Below are 19,542 nucleotides of genomic sequence, written 5' to 3'. Positions count from 1 at the left end.
AACTTCAATAATCTTTCTGTCTGAAAACAAGCGAATCAAATTTGTTAACTTGGTTTTTAGAAAAAACATGACAAAGGAATGCGTTCTACAAGATTCATTGAATTTTTGACCAAAAACTAATTCAATGACTTTTAAGGTAGTATAACGTGGTATCCATAAACTTGATTATTTTCGACGAATTTGATCTCTGCGATATTCCAGATCAAGTACAGCAATATAAATAACAGATGAAATCAAAGTTGATAGTATAGAGCAAAGTGATGTCAACTTTGGGACAAAAAGAATTTAGACAGTTTCGTATATAAGGCTTTTGATTATATTTCTTAATACTTTTAACAATTTTTTTTAAATAATTCTATTATGTATACTTCTGCTAATCAAGGAAAAACTAAGTCTGGATAGGAGAATGGATTCTAATTAAAGTAAAAAGTTTTTTGCATTCAAATTTCAATGCAAACAGATTTTTAGGGCTTGGGTTGTGGTGTAGAGGAATAATAATTAAAACAGTTTGTTCAACATACACATGAAATATTCTGATGTGGTTCTTTACATACAATTTAATAATTATAAATGGACTGCATGATAAATAATTTAAAAACAATTAAATGAAAAATAGCTTAAAATTATAATACATATTTACAGACAAAAACTTTGGGCGCATCAATATCAAATAACAATGGACAATAGAGCAGTTTTCAGGTGAATACTTGTTAAATTTTGGTCTAGACACAAAACTCCTAAAAATAACCGAAGATTAAAAAAGAGATAAAACTAACATAAACAACCATTACTATCCTTGCTCAACTATATTTACAAAAAATTGTTCAATAAAACAATATAAAGGACCAAAATTTTGTGAAAAGTCTATGTATACACACAAAAAAATCGTATACTAAGTTTTGCATTCACTTTTAACAAAATTTTAAAATGATAAATATATATAAAGCATTTCATATATCTCACGATATTGTCTTTGAAATGAGCACTGTCAGCAAATATTAGTTCAATAATGTCGAGTTAAGCCCAATGATTTCTAATTTTACAAAGACTGACTAGACGCAATCAGATGCAACTTATTCATATTGTTCCATTTTTATATGATACAGTGAATTAAAGTAGAAAGTTAATTTGGAAATTTTTAATAGTAGGTATGTTAATAAAATGAAGCCTAGGTCCATCAAGTAGACTCACATTATTGTCCGTTTCGCAAAAAAAGTATCGCCTACATGTATATAATTTTGATTAAAAAAAGAAAAATTGCTAAGGGAGGTAGTATAGCAGTCAATATGTTAAAGACTAAGCGAGGTAGGATCAGAATTTAATATCATAACGAAATCTTTTACTCTGATTATTCATAAATTTCTATATTTTTTCATAAAAAAAATCAATTCAATTAAAAATGGATGCTAGGCTTGTTATCATTAAGATAGATAAAATCCATAAATAATAGAAGAACACACTTAAATAATAAACCATAATCAATTAGAATTAAAAATATCACATAAGCATCGACATCTTAGATTGTTTTTAAGTGTTTTGACCAAGACCTTTACATTATAGACCACATCTTAGAGTAGAGACAAAACACGAAAAATAAATTACTCATATGTATAATACCCTTAAAATTGTAAGTTAAATAGTTTGCATATATAAGCTATTGTTCACATATTAAATGATAAAAGGCGGAAATTAGTTCAACAAAACTATCACAATTTTGAAAGCTATTTTATAGCTGATGTTCTGCTCTACATACATTTAGTTTAAAAATTACTTAGGTTCAGTTTTACATGAAAATTCTATTCATTGGACCTTCAAAAAATCAATATAAATAGGCTAACAGTATTTACTATATACTATTTTTTTAAACAATAATTTCATCACACAATCAGAAATGACTTTTCGACAAGTTTATTAATACCGTAGAAAAAATCATATATTCAAGTAAGCGTAAGTTGGTTAGTATAAACATATGTATGTAAATTCACCATTGAATTGAGGTTCTTCTGTGAATAGCAAATTAACTATTTTTGTCAATCATTTTAGTTTAATACAATAAACTACTCTCTCTAGTCGTCACCAGTTATTATGATTAATCCATTTTCAAAAGATACGTCTTTGATAAGTAATTTCTTAGACCTTTTGATATGTTTATGCTTGTAAATCGTCTTGATTTAAAATTAGTTTTTTCTTATAATTTTTTAAAGACATAAAAATTTGATGTTTCGACGGTCTTTATCAAAAGATGACTTTGCGTATTTGCGTATTTATATTAATCATTGGATCAGCTACATCATTAATATCCATATAGAAATCTTTTTCAACATACGAAATTAATTTTTCCTTAGTTTTTTTATCTCAAAAATATGTAGCAGCTATCAGTCAAATTATTCGTAGTCGTATTGAAATTTTTAATCAAAAAAGACCTAAAATCAAGACGATTTAGAAACATAAATATTTATTTTGAGTAACTATTTACTCTCATACTCAAGGACTGAATTTATAATCATAAATAAAAAATAACAATGTAAATATTCTATAGATACAAATAATTGGAAAAATTGGAAATTACTTAAGAATCATGGTATATAAAATTTTATAATAAAATATGAAATTCATAAAGTACAAAAGAAAACGGACATAAATATAGATTACATATATATTCATATTGTGTATAAAGCAAAAAGCGTTACTGTGTAGGTTCTTTTTCCAATTTACATTCAACTGAAATGAATATATTAATAGCTAATATAGCCAAGACTAATTGATCCAATAAGCTAGAGGTTATAAAGCGATGTCCTTACCTCGAATCGTATATTACTAACGTTATTTAAAAAATTTTAAAAAATCCTTTCAAAGCTTTAATACCTTTGTTTGGAATTAAATCTTCCGAGAATAACCCAACGTCCGAAATGCTAATTGCTAAGCGGGCGTAATTTTTTAATACTATGTGACAAAACATTTAATCAAAATACTACTATGCATCTATGAGCGAAGTTTATAAACGTTCTTAATACAATTGGATAAATTATCACTTATTTTGTGAAGTTTTCATTTGAATGTCATTTTGTGAAATTTCACGTCAACGGAATTAAATGGAAGTTGTTAAATATTATGAATTTCTATTAAGACGGTGTTTAAAAACTGTATATAAATCAAATCAATATTTGTTCCTACTCCTCAAGAGATTCTTGGAAGGGGACTATATTAAACGAAAATTCAATTGAATAAGTAAATTTTTGAAATAGAGATAAACTGAACATCGGTTTTTAGGACTGCATATTTTAAAGCGAAAAGTCACACGAATTCATCACATTTATGAATTTCGCCTTGAAGTAGTGCATCTTTGGTCTTGATACAGGGAAACAATTTATCAGCTTGCAATTATTACAAATGCGGTGTCTGACATAAATTTTATATAGTTAAAAGTATTTATAGAAAAAATTAATACTAAGCATTGGTTTGTAGTATTTTCTTTAATCAAATTACAACACTCTTCAAGGATTGTATCAATATTCATCATCAATCATTACATGTAAATAGAAACCAGTTCACGAGATATCATTGAATTCATATTTCTTGAAAATGAATTTTATCTATTGCTCCAATTTCAGCTAGATTCAATATATTATATTCTCAAATCACTTTAATATTAGTATCGGTAAATTTTCTAGACATTTTTTAGCAAAATTTTTGAGTTAAAAGTTTAAGGGAGGGGATTTAGAGGGGAAGTAGAATGAATGAAAACAGTAACGAATCAGAAAATATCAATATATAGAATTTACTAATAAAATGAATATATTGGAAGATAAGAGTGGAATGTATGGAAGTAATTGAAAAGAACATTAGTTTCCATTATACATTATATCAAATTTATCAAAGATTAGAAATGCATAAGAGTATTTTCCAAAAAATAAATGCTTAGTCAATTTTTCACTACACAATTAAATACATGTTATAAATTTTTTGGAAATAGATAATGTTTAGTTGATTTGGATTTACTGGAACCGTTAGTGATATTCGTACCGAATACATGGCTTTCTACCACAACACACATTTCGATAACAAAGTTCAGTTTATTGGACGATGTTAACTAAAAGTATTTGCGGGTTTATAATTATTTAATACAGGAAAAAAATTCATATTTGTTCAAATAAATTCTATTATTGAGTGGAGCTGAAAAAGTTGAATAGGGTATTGGTACGGACTTCACAATATATCCCTAACAACAAAAATCTTCAATTATTGTGTGAATACTTTTTGACTCATAGATTATGTGAACCAGTCATGGTCCAGAATATAGATAGTTATGTTTCCAAGAATTTTTAAGACATTGTTTCAAGTTCTTTGACAAATAGTCTATGTGCAGCAATGTTTACATACTTCAAATATTGGTACTTCAGAAATTTTACAATAGTTCTTATCTTAAAAACTATAAGTATTAAAAAATAAAGTTGTAGATTTGAGAGTTTTTGTATAAAAATACCATGATTTCCATTCTTGACACCTAAAAAATTAATTGATTTTCTGTAACCTATTACTGTGTAATTCTGACTAAATAATCAATATCAAGATTAGGGATTGCCAGATGTCTATAGACGTGCTTCTCATAAGATAAAACATAAAAATTAGCTATCAGTAACTACTCTCAACATTATCTATAAAGGATAATGTATTGTGATAATTTAGAAAAGTCAACAATACTTTTGACAAGTTATTGATCAAAATGTAATAAGTTGCCACAGAAAATTGATTAATGTTCAAATATTTTTCATCATATTTCAATTCAACCTATTTAGCTAATCCTAATGAAAAATATAAACAACTGTTCATTAAAGCTTGATTGCTTCACAATTACAATACAAATTTTGACATCAACATACATCAATTAAATTACAGATCTGTACCTGGAATGTGGATAATATAGAACATATTATTATGCGATGTTATAAGGCTGCTTTTACTATAAACCTTTTCAATACTGGTCATTCAAGTTATCAATTTTTATAACTAGATAATTTTACTCCAAGAAGTGGTCTATTTGGAACATACAACCGTTTAAATAGGAGAGCAGTATGTTCCCATTAACTTAGTCAGCCTCATTTGTTTACTATCACAAGTGTTGATTTTATCGACAGCAGTTCTCTTACAATTCACTTTTTTGACCTTTAGAATGTTTGGCCGATGAGGTGGATTGGAGTGATTTAAAAGAGATATAGCCCGATAACCTTGAGTATTATTGATAGTTTTACGTTTTGTATTTATAGCCATAAGTATATCATTTCTTTGGTATTCTATGTGTTGATTATACAGTAAAATGGCTCCTCCTACCTTCTTCGTCCCATAATTGGGAACTGCCACTGGTTTTGGATGGCTTTTATACGATTTTGTATTCATATGTGGTGGGTTGGGAATTGTGAGAAACAGAGAATTACTAGTTACACAAGAAGTCTTCGCAGATTGTGGAGATTCCTTGCACCTGACTTTTTTTCCTAGTTGCATAAACTGAAAGTGAGCACATGTTTCATTAGATCTAACAAGTTATTAAATTTGTGATCGAGAATAAAAAAATTTCTGTATGGTTGAAAATGCATAGTATGATGGTAACTTCTTCTGTATAGGGATGAATAGTATAAGAATATTTAGTTTATATATAAAATAACTTGTAGAAGCTACAAGAATTCGACGTTTATTTAATTCAAAATATTATTTTTTTTCATCTTATTTCATTTTGGTTTATGTTTACGCATAGATAAGTCCTTTCATTCCAAAAATATTTTCACCATAGCATGATTGGAAACCATTAAAAGATTTATAATCAGTTCTATGTGTTATGCATTTGTTATCCACTTTAATGTACCAGGTGAAGTGAAGTACTAACCCAGCACATTCGACGAGTTAAAAAGATGACCAGAAAAATTTTTGAGAGCACATAGTGCTTAAAACCTCAACTCAAATATCTTTTCGCTGACTAATCATGGTTCAGGAATTACCTATGGGGTTATGTTGTCAGATAACATTTCGAGAAAACTTCAAACCATCAATGTCCCTTTAGTGTCTTTGGTCATATGTTAAGGGCTGGCAAGATAGGAGAGTTGAAAGAGGTTATGGCATTCGATCTTCCTGAACTGGGAGAACTGTAATAAGAGAACGACCCACTGCGAGTGACATCAAAACAGACACCAGCTATAATGAAAACCAGTTATATGGCAGCTATTACAGCAGAAACGGCGACCAGGATGAGAATAATGCCCAAGGTCATCCTGGAAGATAGCCAGCTCTAATCCCAGGTAGAGACTCTGGTAAAAGAGTTGTGCCGAAGCAAGGAGATAGACATTCATCTGGTGATACGTTTGGAAACTCCAAAAAAATCATTAAGTCAACCTTAGATATCCTCTGAATCTGATAAAGGAGAGATTTCCTCTGTACCCTATGGAGAAGCTACTTGAGAGTCCAAGAAGTGATACGAGATTAAAATACTTGCTAGAATTCCAAAGAAAATACTGCTTTAGAATTTGAGGAACTTGGCCTTAAATGTGGGAACAACCCCCACTTTTACAACGAGAGCCAGGGAAGAAATACTGGAAAAAACAATAGCTAATGCTACTGCTAGAAAAAACATGAAAGCCTGGAGGATGATGGATGGGCATTCACTTTCTGGGCATAGGATTATCGAATTTAGAATAGAGGTAGAAGCCATCCAATGCTTTCAATCTACATCCAAAAAGGTCCGACATTAACTGACTTCATTCTGAAATGCCTTGCCGTTGCAAGTTGAACATGTTTTACGAAATAGTTTGCAAGGCAAGGCGTAGGTACACATCTTTATACTTATCATGAAATTTGAAGTATTTTTCATGTGAATGTCAAAATAACATCTGCCGAATCCATAATGAAAGTTAGTTATTTGTGTCACTGAACTATTTCAATATTGTAAGTAGAACAAAACAATGGGATGTGGACATCATTTATGACTATCAACAAATCTTAAAATATCCTTCATTCAATTCAAAAGAGAATTAACACACTGTGATGTTGCTTATTTCACAAAATAAAGTTATTATCTCTCGTGAACAATAAAAATCATAATATTCATAACAATTGATGGGAAATTGTTGAACAAACTGAAATCTACAGTATATAAACTGTATTATTGAACTTTGTAGCATATTACACTGTTGCAATCAAAAATGTATACTACTTACTGAAATTAGGCTCAATGGCATATAAACTACAGGAACAGTTCCAATATCACATTCTTGTGAGTGCATTTTATTCATTATGTAGTTATTATTCTTAGTTTTCTCGTTGCCATTTTCCGTATCCTGCTGCTGAAAATATATTTTCTCAATTAATAATGGTAGATGGACAACAAATATTTCCAAATATTTAAAATATCAATAAAATAACCTCAATTTGTTTGGATGGTCATATGCATAATATGAATTGACTACTAGAAATGTATGATACTTATCAATATCTCAATTATTTTCACCATAAATTATTTGTTTAAGCCTATCTAGAAAACCGTTACAATCTGAAGTAAAGCCAGGTAACCTATATACAGTGTTTTGTCAATATTTTTTGAAAAATGGATTTTTCATTTTTACTGAAAATTCCATTAGTTATCATTAGATTCATTTGATTATTTGACAGCGCCTTGATATTCACAAAATTTCAGAGAGGGGTCAGTGTAACTGGAGTTGATGATACAAGACGCAGGATTGACTGGTTTGAAATAGACAACCTACATAGTTGGCGACTTTGAGAATGGGACGAATTATTGGTGAATGCTAGGGTAGATTTTTCTTTAAATATAATTGCTAGAGGTTTGAAAAAGAATATTGAAAATATTGAGAGGGTTGCAATACCAAAGGGGGAAGCAAATTTAAATTTTGTTTATCAGTTCATCAGGCGACTTTCATAATACTGTCCTTACCAGAGGGCTAATGGTTTGGATTGTTACAGTTATGGGCAGAAGTCCACTAGTATTTTTAGCGAATTTAAATGCTCCCGGTTATGTTTATAATATCTCTTTATGGAACTTTTTATATTACAATACTTGTGACAATCATATATCAGTCTGTTCACTTGGTCAACAGTCTATAAAGCATATTTAAAAACATGATTAATAAAAATGCAAGTACTCCAGCAAATTTCGCAACGATTTTGGCAAAGTTAGGTAAACATCTCGGGATTAAGATGTCACTGAAATCTATTCGAGGCATGCTAAGACAAGTAGTGAAAACTTGATTGAGCTTGTTTTTAATGACTTGCACTAACAAAACATTTCAAGGACTTTGGTAATGGTTATTTCTGAGACAAGACTCTAGCAAGGACAACAGCTTAAAAAAAGCTCCAGATGATTGTCACACTCTACACCAAAACATGTTTTCATAACCTTGTTAATGGTAACTTTTCTTGTTCCCTAATAGACTAAAACCTTAAAACACTGGAAAAGAAAAATTCAAAAAATGTACCATATTAATTTGTTACTGTTAGTTTACTTGAATGTTCATAAGTACGAGTACCTTACCTTAACAGCAACAAGTGAGGTAGTTTGTCTAGGAGCTGTAGGAGTCATTGCTTCACTAATTTTAGGTAATGCAGACTTTAATATAGACGTATCCGGCGATTCACTTCCGTTTGCGATGGCAGCGAGAGCGGGTACGTAAGTAGTATTTTGGGAAAAAGAGTCCTTTTCCTCGGACTGACCATTTGGGGACGTATACGAACAATTTGAACCATGCTTTAGATCTTTTTCTTTCACAGTCTTTCGTTCTGCTATTAATTGGTGAATGTCCTTACTGCGACCAGCTACCAGTTTTCTTAATTGGATCTAGAAAATCCATGTATTGTAGAGTATATAGCATATTTATATTGAATTATTTTTTCATTAGAAGAGATATTTAAATTAATTAAACAATTATTCCAGATACCTAAGATATTTATATAGAATAATTAGAATTGGGTCAATATCTAGATTCAAAACATCTTATAAAGAATGGGAATATGGTTTATATTTCAAAAATGTTGAAATATATGTATGTTCATTTTCATATTCAAAAATAAAACCCTACAATTCTCAAGTTTGTAAATTAACCCAAGAGCAAGAAATAGAATTCGTTTATTTACATCCTCCTATTTCCTCATTTTATTTTACTTATTTTGGTTTATTTAATAGTACTTACCCTATGATTAGAACAAGTTATTGATCTTGTGCAAGGTCCTTTAGTTCCCTCTACTACTCCACAATGGACGTCTGGGTCAAATTCCTTAGTTATTTTAGTATTACTATTGCTCTTTCTACTTTTTTTATGCCTATTACTACTACTACTACTGTTGCTGCTAGAGGAATTATTTTCTCCTGTTTGCGATTTAGATTTTGGAGAATGTTCTGAGCTAGAGATTGAAGATTTTGATGGAGATTTTGGAGAATGTGATTTTAGAGATGATGTATTAGAAGGTATTCTAGTGTCTGATTTATTAGATGAACTAGAAATTGTCATTACTGCAGAAGAAGTAGATGATATTGTTGATACTTTTGATGTTTTTGGAGAAGATACTTTGGAAACGGAAATTTCTGGAATGTTAAGAGAGACCGTAGTTAGAGATGGTGATGGAGATTTCTGAAAAAAAGAAAGTTTTCTTGAAATAAAGACAATAATTCAATTCAATTCTACTGGTTTTGTTATAAATCACACTCATCTATTCATTCCTCCCTACAGTATCATTCTGAATTGGACTGCACATTATTCCAGATACCTAAGGTATTTATAGTTGAATTAGCATGGTCTCAATATATTCTTGAATAAAACAAACCTAGAGTGGTAGAAATTGACAAATCCACAACCACACAATACTAATACATTCTTACTTCAGAATTAATAAATGAAAACATAAAATGTAAGTTCACTCTCCATCATGATTTTATTAAACCATTTTCAACAATAATTTACTCACTAATCCTATGCCACAACAAATTGGAGATGAAGTTTTCTTGACATTCAATAAGAAGATAAAAAGAGAAAAACCTTAAATAACTTAACTTACAAATTCCACTGACAAAATAAGATGATAGTCAACTTACAAAATTTAAAAATAATCCTCAATATCAACAGCATTTTTATGAATAAATGGACTACATTAGGTAAAACTGAAGATCAAGTAATTGTCACACAAACACAATAATGTTTATTTGATTAATGGTACTGAAACCAATATGAACCAAGAAGTTTTGAGTACTAAATATGACCTAGTCTACAATATTTCTAATCATAGGAAATAGATAGTGTTCAAAGGATACAATCTCGATAGTAAAAATGGTAACAGTATCAACAGAATATCATATCAAACACTTCTGGTATAAGAATTTTGATAGTTGGCATGATACAATGGCACATGTATCACTGAATATTTTAAAACATTCGGAATATGTTTTATATTGTAGTGGTTGCAAAAATCCGAACTTGACATTCTACCTGGATGTTACAGTTCTGAATCTCAATAATGTTCAAAAGAGGTTAATATTTCGAACAAATGTAACCATTTGTGAGAGTATAAAATTTGGCAAATAGTCCTTATCAGAGAATAATAAGGTAGTACCTACAATAAAATATATCTCTGCTTCTAATATATCTAAATTTGCATTTAATTCAATTCAACACTGGTCTTAGAAGCACTCCGTCAGCTGTAAAAATTCAATAATACCATAAAAATCTTGAAAAATTGTAGTGGACCCAAGATCAAAATATTATAGTTTCATTCAGTATGTAGATTGTTTTATCAGAATTACAAAAACTACAGGTTATATAAGAAAAAGAGTGTAAACATTTCTTACTTTAAATAATGGAGGAGGAGGTAGATTTGAATAAGACTTTTTGGTTCCATTTCCTTTACTTTTGACTTTCTTTTTTAAACTGTGTGAAGTAGAATGGGACTTTGCTGGACAAGATTTATGTGATAAAATATGTCTAGGGTTGAAAACTAGCCTACATTCTTTACATTTTGTATATACTCTTTGTTCCATTTTTGGAATTGTCCCATATAACAAAACATCACGTCTTGGTAGAAGAGGAACGCTAGCTTTATTCTTGTAGTCATTTCGCATCCCACAGTCTAAAATTTTTAAAATTTCGATTGGTATCTACTTTCTAGTATAAAAACGAAACTATCAATAACTGCAAAAAACAACAAGACAGGATTTATTAATTAGTTCAAATAAATATATCGTACCAAGATCTAGGTCAATTATGTCCTTAATATCTTTCCATTTTGTTATATCTTCGGAGAAAGTTTCAAATAATTCTTCCATACTTACAATTCAGGACAAAATATATACTAAAATAATTAAAGGATCAACTTAGGGATAGACGACAGAACAGATAGCACTGTTGCCCTATTCAAGTACATCGTTGCCATTGTCATTACACTTGCAACTCAGCTGATCAAACCTGTTTTACAAAAATTTTCAAGGAACAGAAATATCTGGTAGTGATATTCAAATAACCAAAGCGGTACTTAAATGACCCTTAGACATACTAGATCACTAACGATGTGATTTTTCTCAGCTTGAATGGCAACAGCTGACGTCAATATTTCAAACAGTATCGTATCTATAGGACAATATTATTGGCAGTAAATAAAATTTTCTGCAACAATATTTAAGTTTTAATTACAAAGATTTTAAATATTTTCATATTTAATTGTGAAATTGTGTAAAGAATAGGTACATTCTATTTCACAACTGTCAAGCGTTTCGATATGAAATTGAATTGAAATTCAACTTTTTATTTTACGAATCAACTATAGACTGACAATCATGAGGTGATATTTATATATATATATATATATATATATATATATATATATATATAATATATAATGAAACATAAGCACTATATCCAAAAAAATACATATATTTAACACAAAAAAAAATAAAAAATCATTAACCTATAGGGGACGGAGCCTATGTAGTCCCCGTGCTATAGGGATTTGTGGAATTGAAATAGAGTCTCTTTTCTTACTAGGTTACTCTACACTAGGAAAATCGTTGAATATTTATTTGTTTAACCGAAAAAATATATCCACACACAGCTGGTTGTGAAATCCTGAATGACAATAAAAATACAAAAAGATGGTTTTGTAGAAGTCGATGGTGTAACTATAAATACGTATATATTCAACATAAATGTAATTCTCCTATATGGATGATTTCTATAACTGGAAGGTGATCCGACTAAGTGAAACAAATAGTTATTATTTTCCCAATACTGATATTTTAGAGAATTTTCAAGCATGCGCAGTATATATGAAGTGTCTCGAACGAAAGAGAAAATGAATACTATCGGCACTGTAACAAAAGGACGTTTTCTCCCATAAGAACTGTTCATATAGGAGTATTACATATATGATCTTTAAACTTCTATTTTATACTTTTGATAGATGACATTTGTCATTATGCTGATACTTAGGGTGTATTCCACTAAGCACTCACGACAATCACGTTCACGACTACGATCTTTCCCGTTCCACTTAGTCCAGACCATTATAATCGCAAACCCAAGTGGAATGGCTTACGAGGTATTTTGAGTGCTGTGATAAATATTAACGAATGGGAAAATAGCAAAAATAAAGCAAAAGTTTTAAGAAGTTATGCTACAATTTGTAGGTTTTTGAATTTTTAGTCGAGTGGTGCTTCATAAGAATGCTTCAAAAATAAATATAATATCCCATACTGTATCAAATAATGAGATAGATTCTCAAAGTTGTAATCTGCTTGAGTTTGAACATTCCGCCAATTCCTTCCACGCTCACTTCAACCCACCTTATGACAAGGGTCGTCGTGAACGTTAGTCATGACGTCATGAGTGACATTCTCAACGCGACTACAATGATCGTAGTCGCTATGTGGAATGCACCAAAGAGTATTTCTGGCGCCGTTAACGCTTAGTGAAATGCACCATTATAGGACACGTATTATTGGACTCTGCGATTATAGATGAACCACACCACAGAACATACCATACATTTGTCATATATGTAATACTTCTATATGGACAGTTTCTATAAGTGGAAGTGTTCTGTCTAAGGAAGACAGAATGGCAACGATTTCTCTATCCTCAGGGGTTCTAGCTCGGTTCTACGCATTCTCACGATAAAGTGACTCGAACGAGAGAGAAAATGAATATTATCGGCACCGCAGCATAGGGACGTTTTTTCCCATACCAACTGTCCATATTCCATATATGACATTTGGTATGTTCTGTTAACCACATTCTATGGATAGCAAACTCGAGTTCCCATTTCAGTGCAATATCTTGGTTCATGAGCAGTACTAAGCGTACATGAAACAACAGTTTCCTTTCTGTAAGCGTATATGAAACAACAGTTTCCTTTCTGATTTTGGCGGCATACTTCAAATTCAAATCTTTCGTGATCTCTCCATTGAACTGTTTCAAAAAATAGATGGACGAAAGTTGGTTTGGATATATTTTCATTTTTAATTATGGAGAGAATGGGGCTTCATAAATGGAACAAAAAAACGATACAAAGGACAGTTTTTTATTACATTTGAAAAAATATAAAATAAACATATAGATAAATACATGTAGGTACGTTTATAATAGAGTATTATATACACTGCGACCCCCTTTATTGCTGCGATACTGGGAATCGTCAGTACTTACACCTAATCCATTCATTTTCCGTTTCTTTAAAAGTTCAGAATATAGGGTGGCCCTAGTAGCCAGATATCTTCGTCTTCTATTTCATAGGGTCCCAAGTGTAGTGATCTAATGTTCCGTAGTCTCTCACACTTCGAGAGAATGTGGATAGAGGTTGCGTCTTTTGCACAACAAAATCTGCAGAGTACATAATCTGCTAAGTCTAACATCTTCAGGTGTTCATTGAGGTGACAGTGCCCTAGATAAATGCATAAGTATTATAAAACTATCTTTCATCTACACTTTTAAAAACCCCATTAATTTTTTTACGTAATTGAATAAAACTATATTTTTTATAATATTTAACAAGTCAGTTTGTTTTTCAAGTGTATTGTAGTTATTACCAAAAAGAAATCTCTAGTTGTTACTTGTTTTACCTTTTGATAATCCTACTGGAAGTTCTGAAAAAATGAGGAATAAGGCACAAATGCAGTTTATTTAAAACAAAAAAAGAGAAAATCCAGTATGCTCCTAACACAGCAGTTATATGTGTGGAAACTTAAAGGTTTACATTAAACTTTCCTGAGTCTTTGAAAAGCTGTCTTCTTTGTCGATATACTCTAATAGGACCTAATGGAGTATTTGCAAGTATGTCTACAAATATTAAATATAGTTGTATAGACTCTCATTACGAACATCTTATAAGTACACCTATTATACTTACCTTAAATTTTTTCTGGTAGATATTTGAACGTCTTGTTGAAGCAGTGTTTGTGGTGGAAACCAAAAGTTATCGATGGAGTCTCCAACAACTGAGTAGTCTATAAATTGTATTTATGTATTAACAAAAACAAAAAAATACCTTACTTGGAAACTTTAGGAATGGCACCGCACCCTTTACTCACCCCAAACCTTTACCATCTTATGTTGAACACAAAGAGCTGATATTTTTTGGACATACTTTAAAATTTCCTTTTGTGTTGACCATAAAACCTGCCCGGGTTATCCAGAGAGCTCTCAACTGGGCATCACAAAGAAGAGCAAACATAAAATATGTACAACTTTAATATGATTGACTAATACTTTTATTGTATATATTTATAATATAATAAGAAACCGCTTATAATATAAAAAGATAGATTAGTAAGTATTTATATCCTTACGTTTTAGTTTTCAGACCACAATTTGAGAACACTTTTATACACTCATTTCAGGTAGGTACAAAAATGATTCTCTATGTAAATAAAACGAAAAGGCTTTCCGACTGAACACGTACTACAATCGAATATATAATCTTTGTACTACAATGAGATTAACAAGTTGTTGGTAGGCATCCGCCCATAGATGAACCACATTCTGCGATTGATTATGTATTTGTTTCTGTTACCAAAATTAGCCGGGTGCAATTTTTTATGCACCATTATTTTTCTTGTAGCGTGTACTTATTTTTGTGATGATTAATTTATATAGAATTTATTTTGGACTTATTGACAGAAACACAGAAATTATAAAAAAGTACCAGGATTATCTTTTCGCAGGTAAGAAAAGATTAGTATTAAATTAGCACCATTACAAAATATACGAAATATTCATTTGTTATGCACCGAATCTATCTGATATTTTTAGTACTTAGTTCTGAATTTATTAAATTATACAGTACGTATTTAATTGCCTATATTTTAAGATTTTAATTCATAAGTTTCCAAATATTTTCCGTTTATACATTGTTATATAGATTATGTTAAAAGCATTTTGATGTAAAATTTTTCTGTTGTGAATTCTAGGGTAAGAATAATGAATAGTGCAGTTCCAACAATATTAGTGTATATACCTAGTTATATGCAACCAGCTAAGCTAAGGTGATTGCTTTTGAATATATTTTCTATTCTTGAACATTTTTATAAAATTTCTACATGATTATGCATTCTTAACTTGATATTGTTTGTACATTTTTCTATTGAAAGAATTTAACATAGGTACAAAATTTAAAATAACTGTAGTAAATATATAATTTAATTATATTTTAGGATCTACTAAGGAAAAGGACTTACACTAAAAGGAGCAACATGTTGAAAACCCTTGTAAAAAAATACTGAAGAAAATATACCTTGAAAAAAAAAGCCAAGAGAAAAGTAGGAAAATACGTATACTTAGACAGTCTCTAAGAAGATAGAAACAAAGAAGTAGTATCTCTAAAATATATTATTAAGACATTACTTCAGAAAAATATGATTTCAAGGGATAATATCATTTTATTAGAAAGTATGAATAATTTTCAAAAAGAAATACTAAGTAAGTAAAGTTGTCAAGAATGAAAATATACTCCAGAGTTAAAAGGATTCGCTTTATCACTAATTTTTTGTCTCCAAAGGTATATGTGGGAAAAATATTTGACACTTGTCTTCCTCATCAAAGTACTATCAAGAAATGGTATAAAACCATTAATACTGAACCAGGATTTACAATGGAACCATTGAATGCTTTGAAATCGTATGTGAAAAAAACAAATCAAAACTGTTTTGTGTTCGTTGATGGATGAAATGGCTATACGAAAAAGTTTAAAATGGGATGGGAAAATTTTTTCGGTTACATCAACTTTGGAATTGTAATCAATGTTGATTCAAATTAACGTAGCTGGGTTTGTAATTAAAAAGTTAGAAAAAACTATAAAGTGTGAGAAGTTTATTGATGCTTTATCTGGAAAAAGAGAGAACTATCTAAATTCTCTAATCACACAAAAAAAATAGAGGAAGTCTTATTTATCCATCTGCAGATGTGATTGAAATCTGTAAATTATGTGAAAAATTTCTTAGAATGTTCAAAGTTAATTTGAAAAGTTTTGTGAATATATTAACCAGTTAAATTGTAAGGAATAATATCGGGATGAACTTATTCCAAACGCTTGTTTAGCATATTATTGAAAAGTATGTAAATCATGTTTATTTTTCAATAAAGTCTCTGTGTATATGATTCATAAATATTAGAATTCATTTTATTGTAGGAAAGCAAAGTGAATCTACTGATTACATATGCAATCGTTACACCAAATTGATTTTGTTTTAGGTCCAACGAATTTTTATTTTGATAATCTTGATAAAGCTGGTCATATTATGAATTTTTTAATCCATTGTTTTATATCCAGCTATTTTCCTCTACAAAGTATATTGGTAACTTTATATAAGATTCAAAATGCTTCTAGTAAGAAACACAAATGAAATAATTTATTTTATATTTGGTCATATTTTCATATTTCATATTTTCAAAATCATATCTAATTTGTTTAAACACAATTTTTTAAACTAAAATAATAACCCTTCAGTTTACCCTGTGCTAGCTAGATGGTAACAAAATTTAATAGTTAGTATGCGTCCATTCTTCTTTCCTTTTCTAAGTGCTAGTAGAACAGATATTTTAAGATTTTGTGATCCTTAATATTTTTATGTACAAGATTATAGGTAACAACAAATCAGCAGTTTATAAGCTAATGTTAAAAATATTAAAAAGTAAAACAAGTCCATTAGATGACAAAATGAACGAATAATCCGAGGTTTCTAAATAACTAGAACAATTTTATAATACCGACTGGAGATTTTAGCTGAAAGCCACAATGTCCAATTTGGATCCGTGCAATCTCTGAGAACAAATCATATGTAGTACTATTACGACAGTAGTCACTTGTATTAATTATCAAGATTCCATAGTAATATTGTAGAAACCTTTGATGATAAATTGAAAATGGCAAAATTATAATTATATGGATAATAAATACTCATAACTTATATAAATGGAGAAATAAAAACTTTTGTTTTAAAAGGTATACCTGTGCAAATATGTGGTTAATAAACATTTGGACTTTATTAATAGGTAATAATATAAGTACTCCACATATTTCATCAAATTCTTCAGTATTCTTGCTGAATCAGGTTCAATATTGTTACTGTATGGTAATATTGTTGAAATCTCTATTGTATACCTAATTACATATAAAGATAATTGATACTTATTATTTGTATGCATGGAGAAATGAAAATTCTTGTTGTAAAAAGTGTATATTGAAGTGTACAAAAAACGACTCAAAACTCTTCAATTATCAATCTGAAAAATTTTAGCGATGCGTATTCATATAGGAAATTTTATCCAAACGCAAAATTAAAAACATAAATCAACGTTTAAGACACGATTATAAGAAAATGGCTTGTTTTACATTCATTTACTAAAAAAGGTTTTTTCTAGGAAATTCAAATTCCTATAAAAATACGTATCGTAAAAAATCAATAGTCGTAAGGATACATCCCTTAATACCATTATCAAGGACTCAAACTTTCACGATAATTTGTATACAAACCGAAAAAAATATAATAAAGCAGTCAAAAAGCAATCTAACAACTTCAAAAACAGCTGAGGCTCAAATACCCACTATGGGGTAAGCAAATACTTTTGTCGCAGGTTTTGTGTGATTTGTGAACTTATTTATAGCGAAATTGCTTCTTAAACAACTACTATAAGAAGTGGTGAATTTCTTACGTTAAAGTAATAAAACTGATGATTGCGAGCCTGCACACGCTACGGCCTTTCGTAAGTGTTATTACTGTAGAAAATCAAAACATCATCAGTGCCTGCAAATAATTCTTTTTGTTCTTATTGTAGGAAAAAGGAAAGCAAGTATGTATCTCGAAAAAAAGAAACAAACTAGCCATACGAGAAAAAACGTCAGCAGCTTTAACCGAAATGATTTCTGCTGTGTTTTCTTCTTCTGCTTGCCTTTCGAAAACTGTAACTAGCGTACATGTTAACCATATATTTGCTGAAGGACTAGTTGACACAAGTAGCTCCGACAGGTACATATCAGTATCCTTTGTTACAAAAAAACAAATAAAAACATTTCCTACTAAACTAAATATTAGTATGGGAGCTTCTGTTCAGAATATATCTGGATCTACTTAACTAAATTCTACGTCCTCAAAGAATTATCTTATCATAGGCCGTGATATTCTGAGACAACACTCAGGAGTGGAATTTAATTTTGGTGGAAATAAGACCACGATTTTTATCTTCAGTTTGGCTGTGGCTAAAGAAAACCATATTTGCACACCTAACTAAAATCTCAATCAAAAGTCAATCGCCATAAAATCTCGAAGATACAGTTCCTTTGATATGAATTTCATCGAATCATAAATACAAAGAATGCTAGTAGAATACATTATTACCTAGTAATTTTCCGTGGAGAACTCAAGTTGTAGTAACAAATAACGAAAATCATGAAAAGAGAATGGTTGTAGACTATTAATTGACAATTAACAAATTTACATTATTGGATGCGTATCTCTTACCCCGTATTGAAGATATGGTGCTACAAATTTCCCAATATGAATATATCAGCACAATAAAATACAAAATAAAAGAAGAGCGAATTTACACAGCTTTTGAAGCATGCGGAAATTGGTTGCAATTCACCAGGATTCCTTCTGGCGTCACCAATGAGGCTGCTTGTTTTCAACGAAATAATAATTCTACTATAAAACAAGAAGCTTTGGAAGGCACTTTTACATTTTTAGATGACGTCACTATCTGTTAAAAAACTAAAGAGCAACATGACATTAATTTACAGATATTTTTGGATACTGCGAGAAAGTATAATCTAACACTGAACGAAGAAAAGTGTAAATTTGGGATGTCTACAGAAATATCCTTGGCATCACCATGAAAAAAAAAACAATAAAACCAGATGCTTTTTTTATTAAAATCACTTCAACAATTACCTCTTCCTACTTATACTGCTTCTCTAAAACGTATTGGAATGTTTGCACATTATTCAAAATTTAAAGTCAAATTTTCTGATACGATCCACCCTCTCACCCAATTGAAACACTTTCTATTAGCT

The 19,542-nt window shown here is 30.0% G+C and overlaps 1 protein-coding gene and 1 long non-coding RNA gene across 4 annotated transcripts; both read right to left on the bottom strand.

The window, feature by feature from the left end:
- Nucleotides 1-293: 293 nt before the first annotated feature.
- On the bottom strand, nucleotides 294-11,752 carry LOC130451412 (ataxin-7-like). Of its 3 annotated transcripts, none has more exons than XM_056790405.1 (6): nucleotides 11,233-11,752; nucleotides 10,838-11,115; nucleotides 9,189-9,626; nucleotides 8,534-8,836; nucleotides 7,203-7,328; nucleotides 294-5,502 (listed from the first exon to the last, which is right to left on the bottom strand). In XM_056790405.1, the coding sequence occupies exons 1-6, from the start codon at nucleotides 11,309-11,311 to the stop codon at nucleotides 5,056-5,058; spliced, it is 1,671 nt and encodes a 556-aa protein (XP_056646383.1). In that variant the 5' UTR covers nucleotides 11,312-11,752; the 3' UTR covers nucleotides 294-5,055. The 3 variants fall into 3 exon arrangements, with proteins under 3 accessions (XP_056646383.1, XP_056646385.1, XP_056646384.1); XM_056790407.1 differs by having other exon boundaries at nucleotides 294-4,504; XM_056790406.1 differs by having other exon boundaries at nucleotides 7,203-7,325.
- Nucleotides 11,753-13,546: 1,794 nt separating this feature from the next.
- Nucleotides 13,547-15,003, bottom strand: LOC130451217 (uncharacterized). The gene is made up of 3 exons (XR_008910695.1): nucleotides 14,825-15,003; nucleotides 14,567-14,682; nucleotides 13,547-14,482 (listed from the first exon to the last, which is right to left on the bottom strand). It is a non-coding gene; the product is annotated as an uncharacterized LOC130451217 (long non-coding RNA).
- Between the last annotated feature and the right edge of the window lie 4,539 nt (nucleotides 15,004-19,542).

This window comes from Diorhabda sublineata, chromosome X (assembly GCF_026230105.1).
Source record: "Diorhabda sublineata isolate icDioSubl1.1 chromosome X, icDioSubl1.1, whole genome shotgun sequence".
Lineage (NCBI taxonomy): Eukaryota > Metazoa > Arthropoda > Insecta > Coleoptera > Chrysomelidae > Diorhabda > Diorhabda sublineata.
This window is presented reverse-complemented; position numbering and strand designations above follow the sequence as displayed.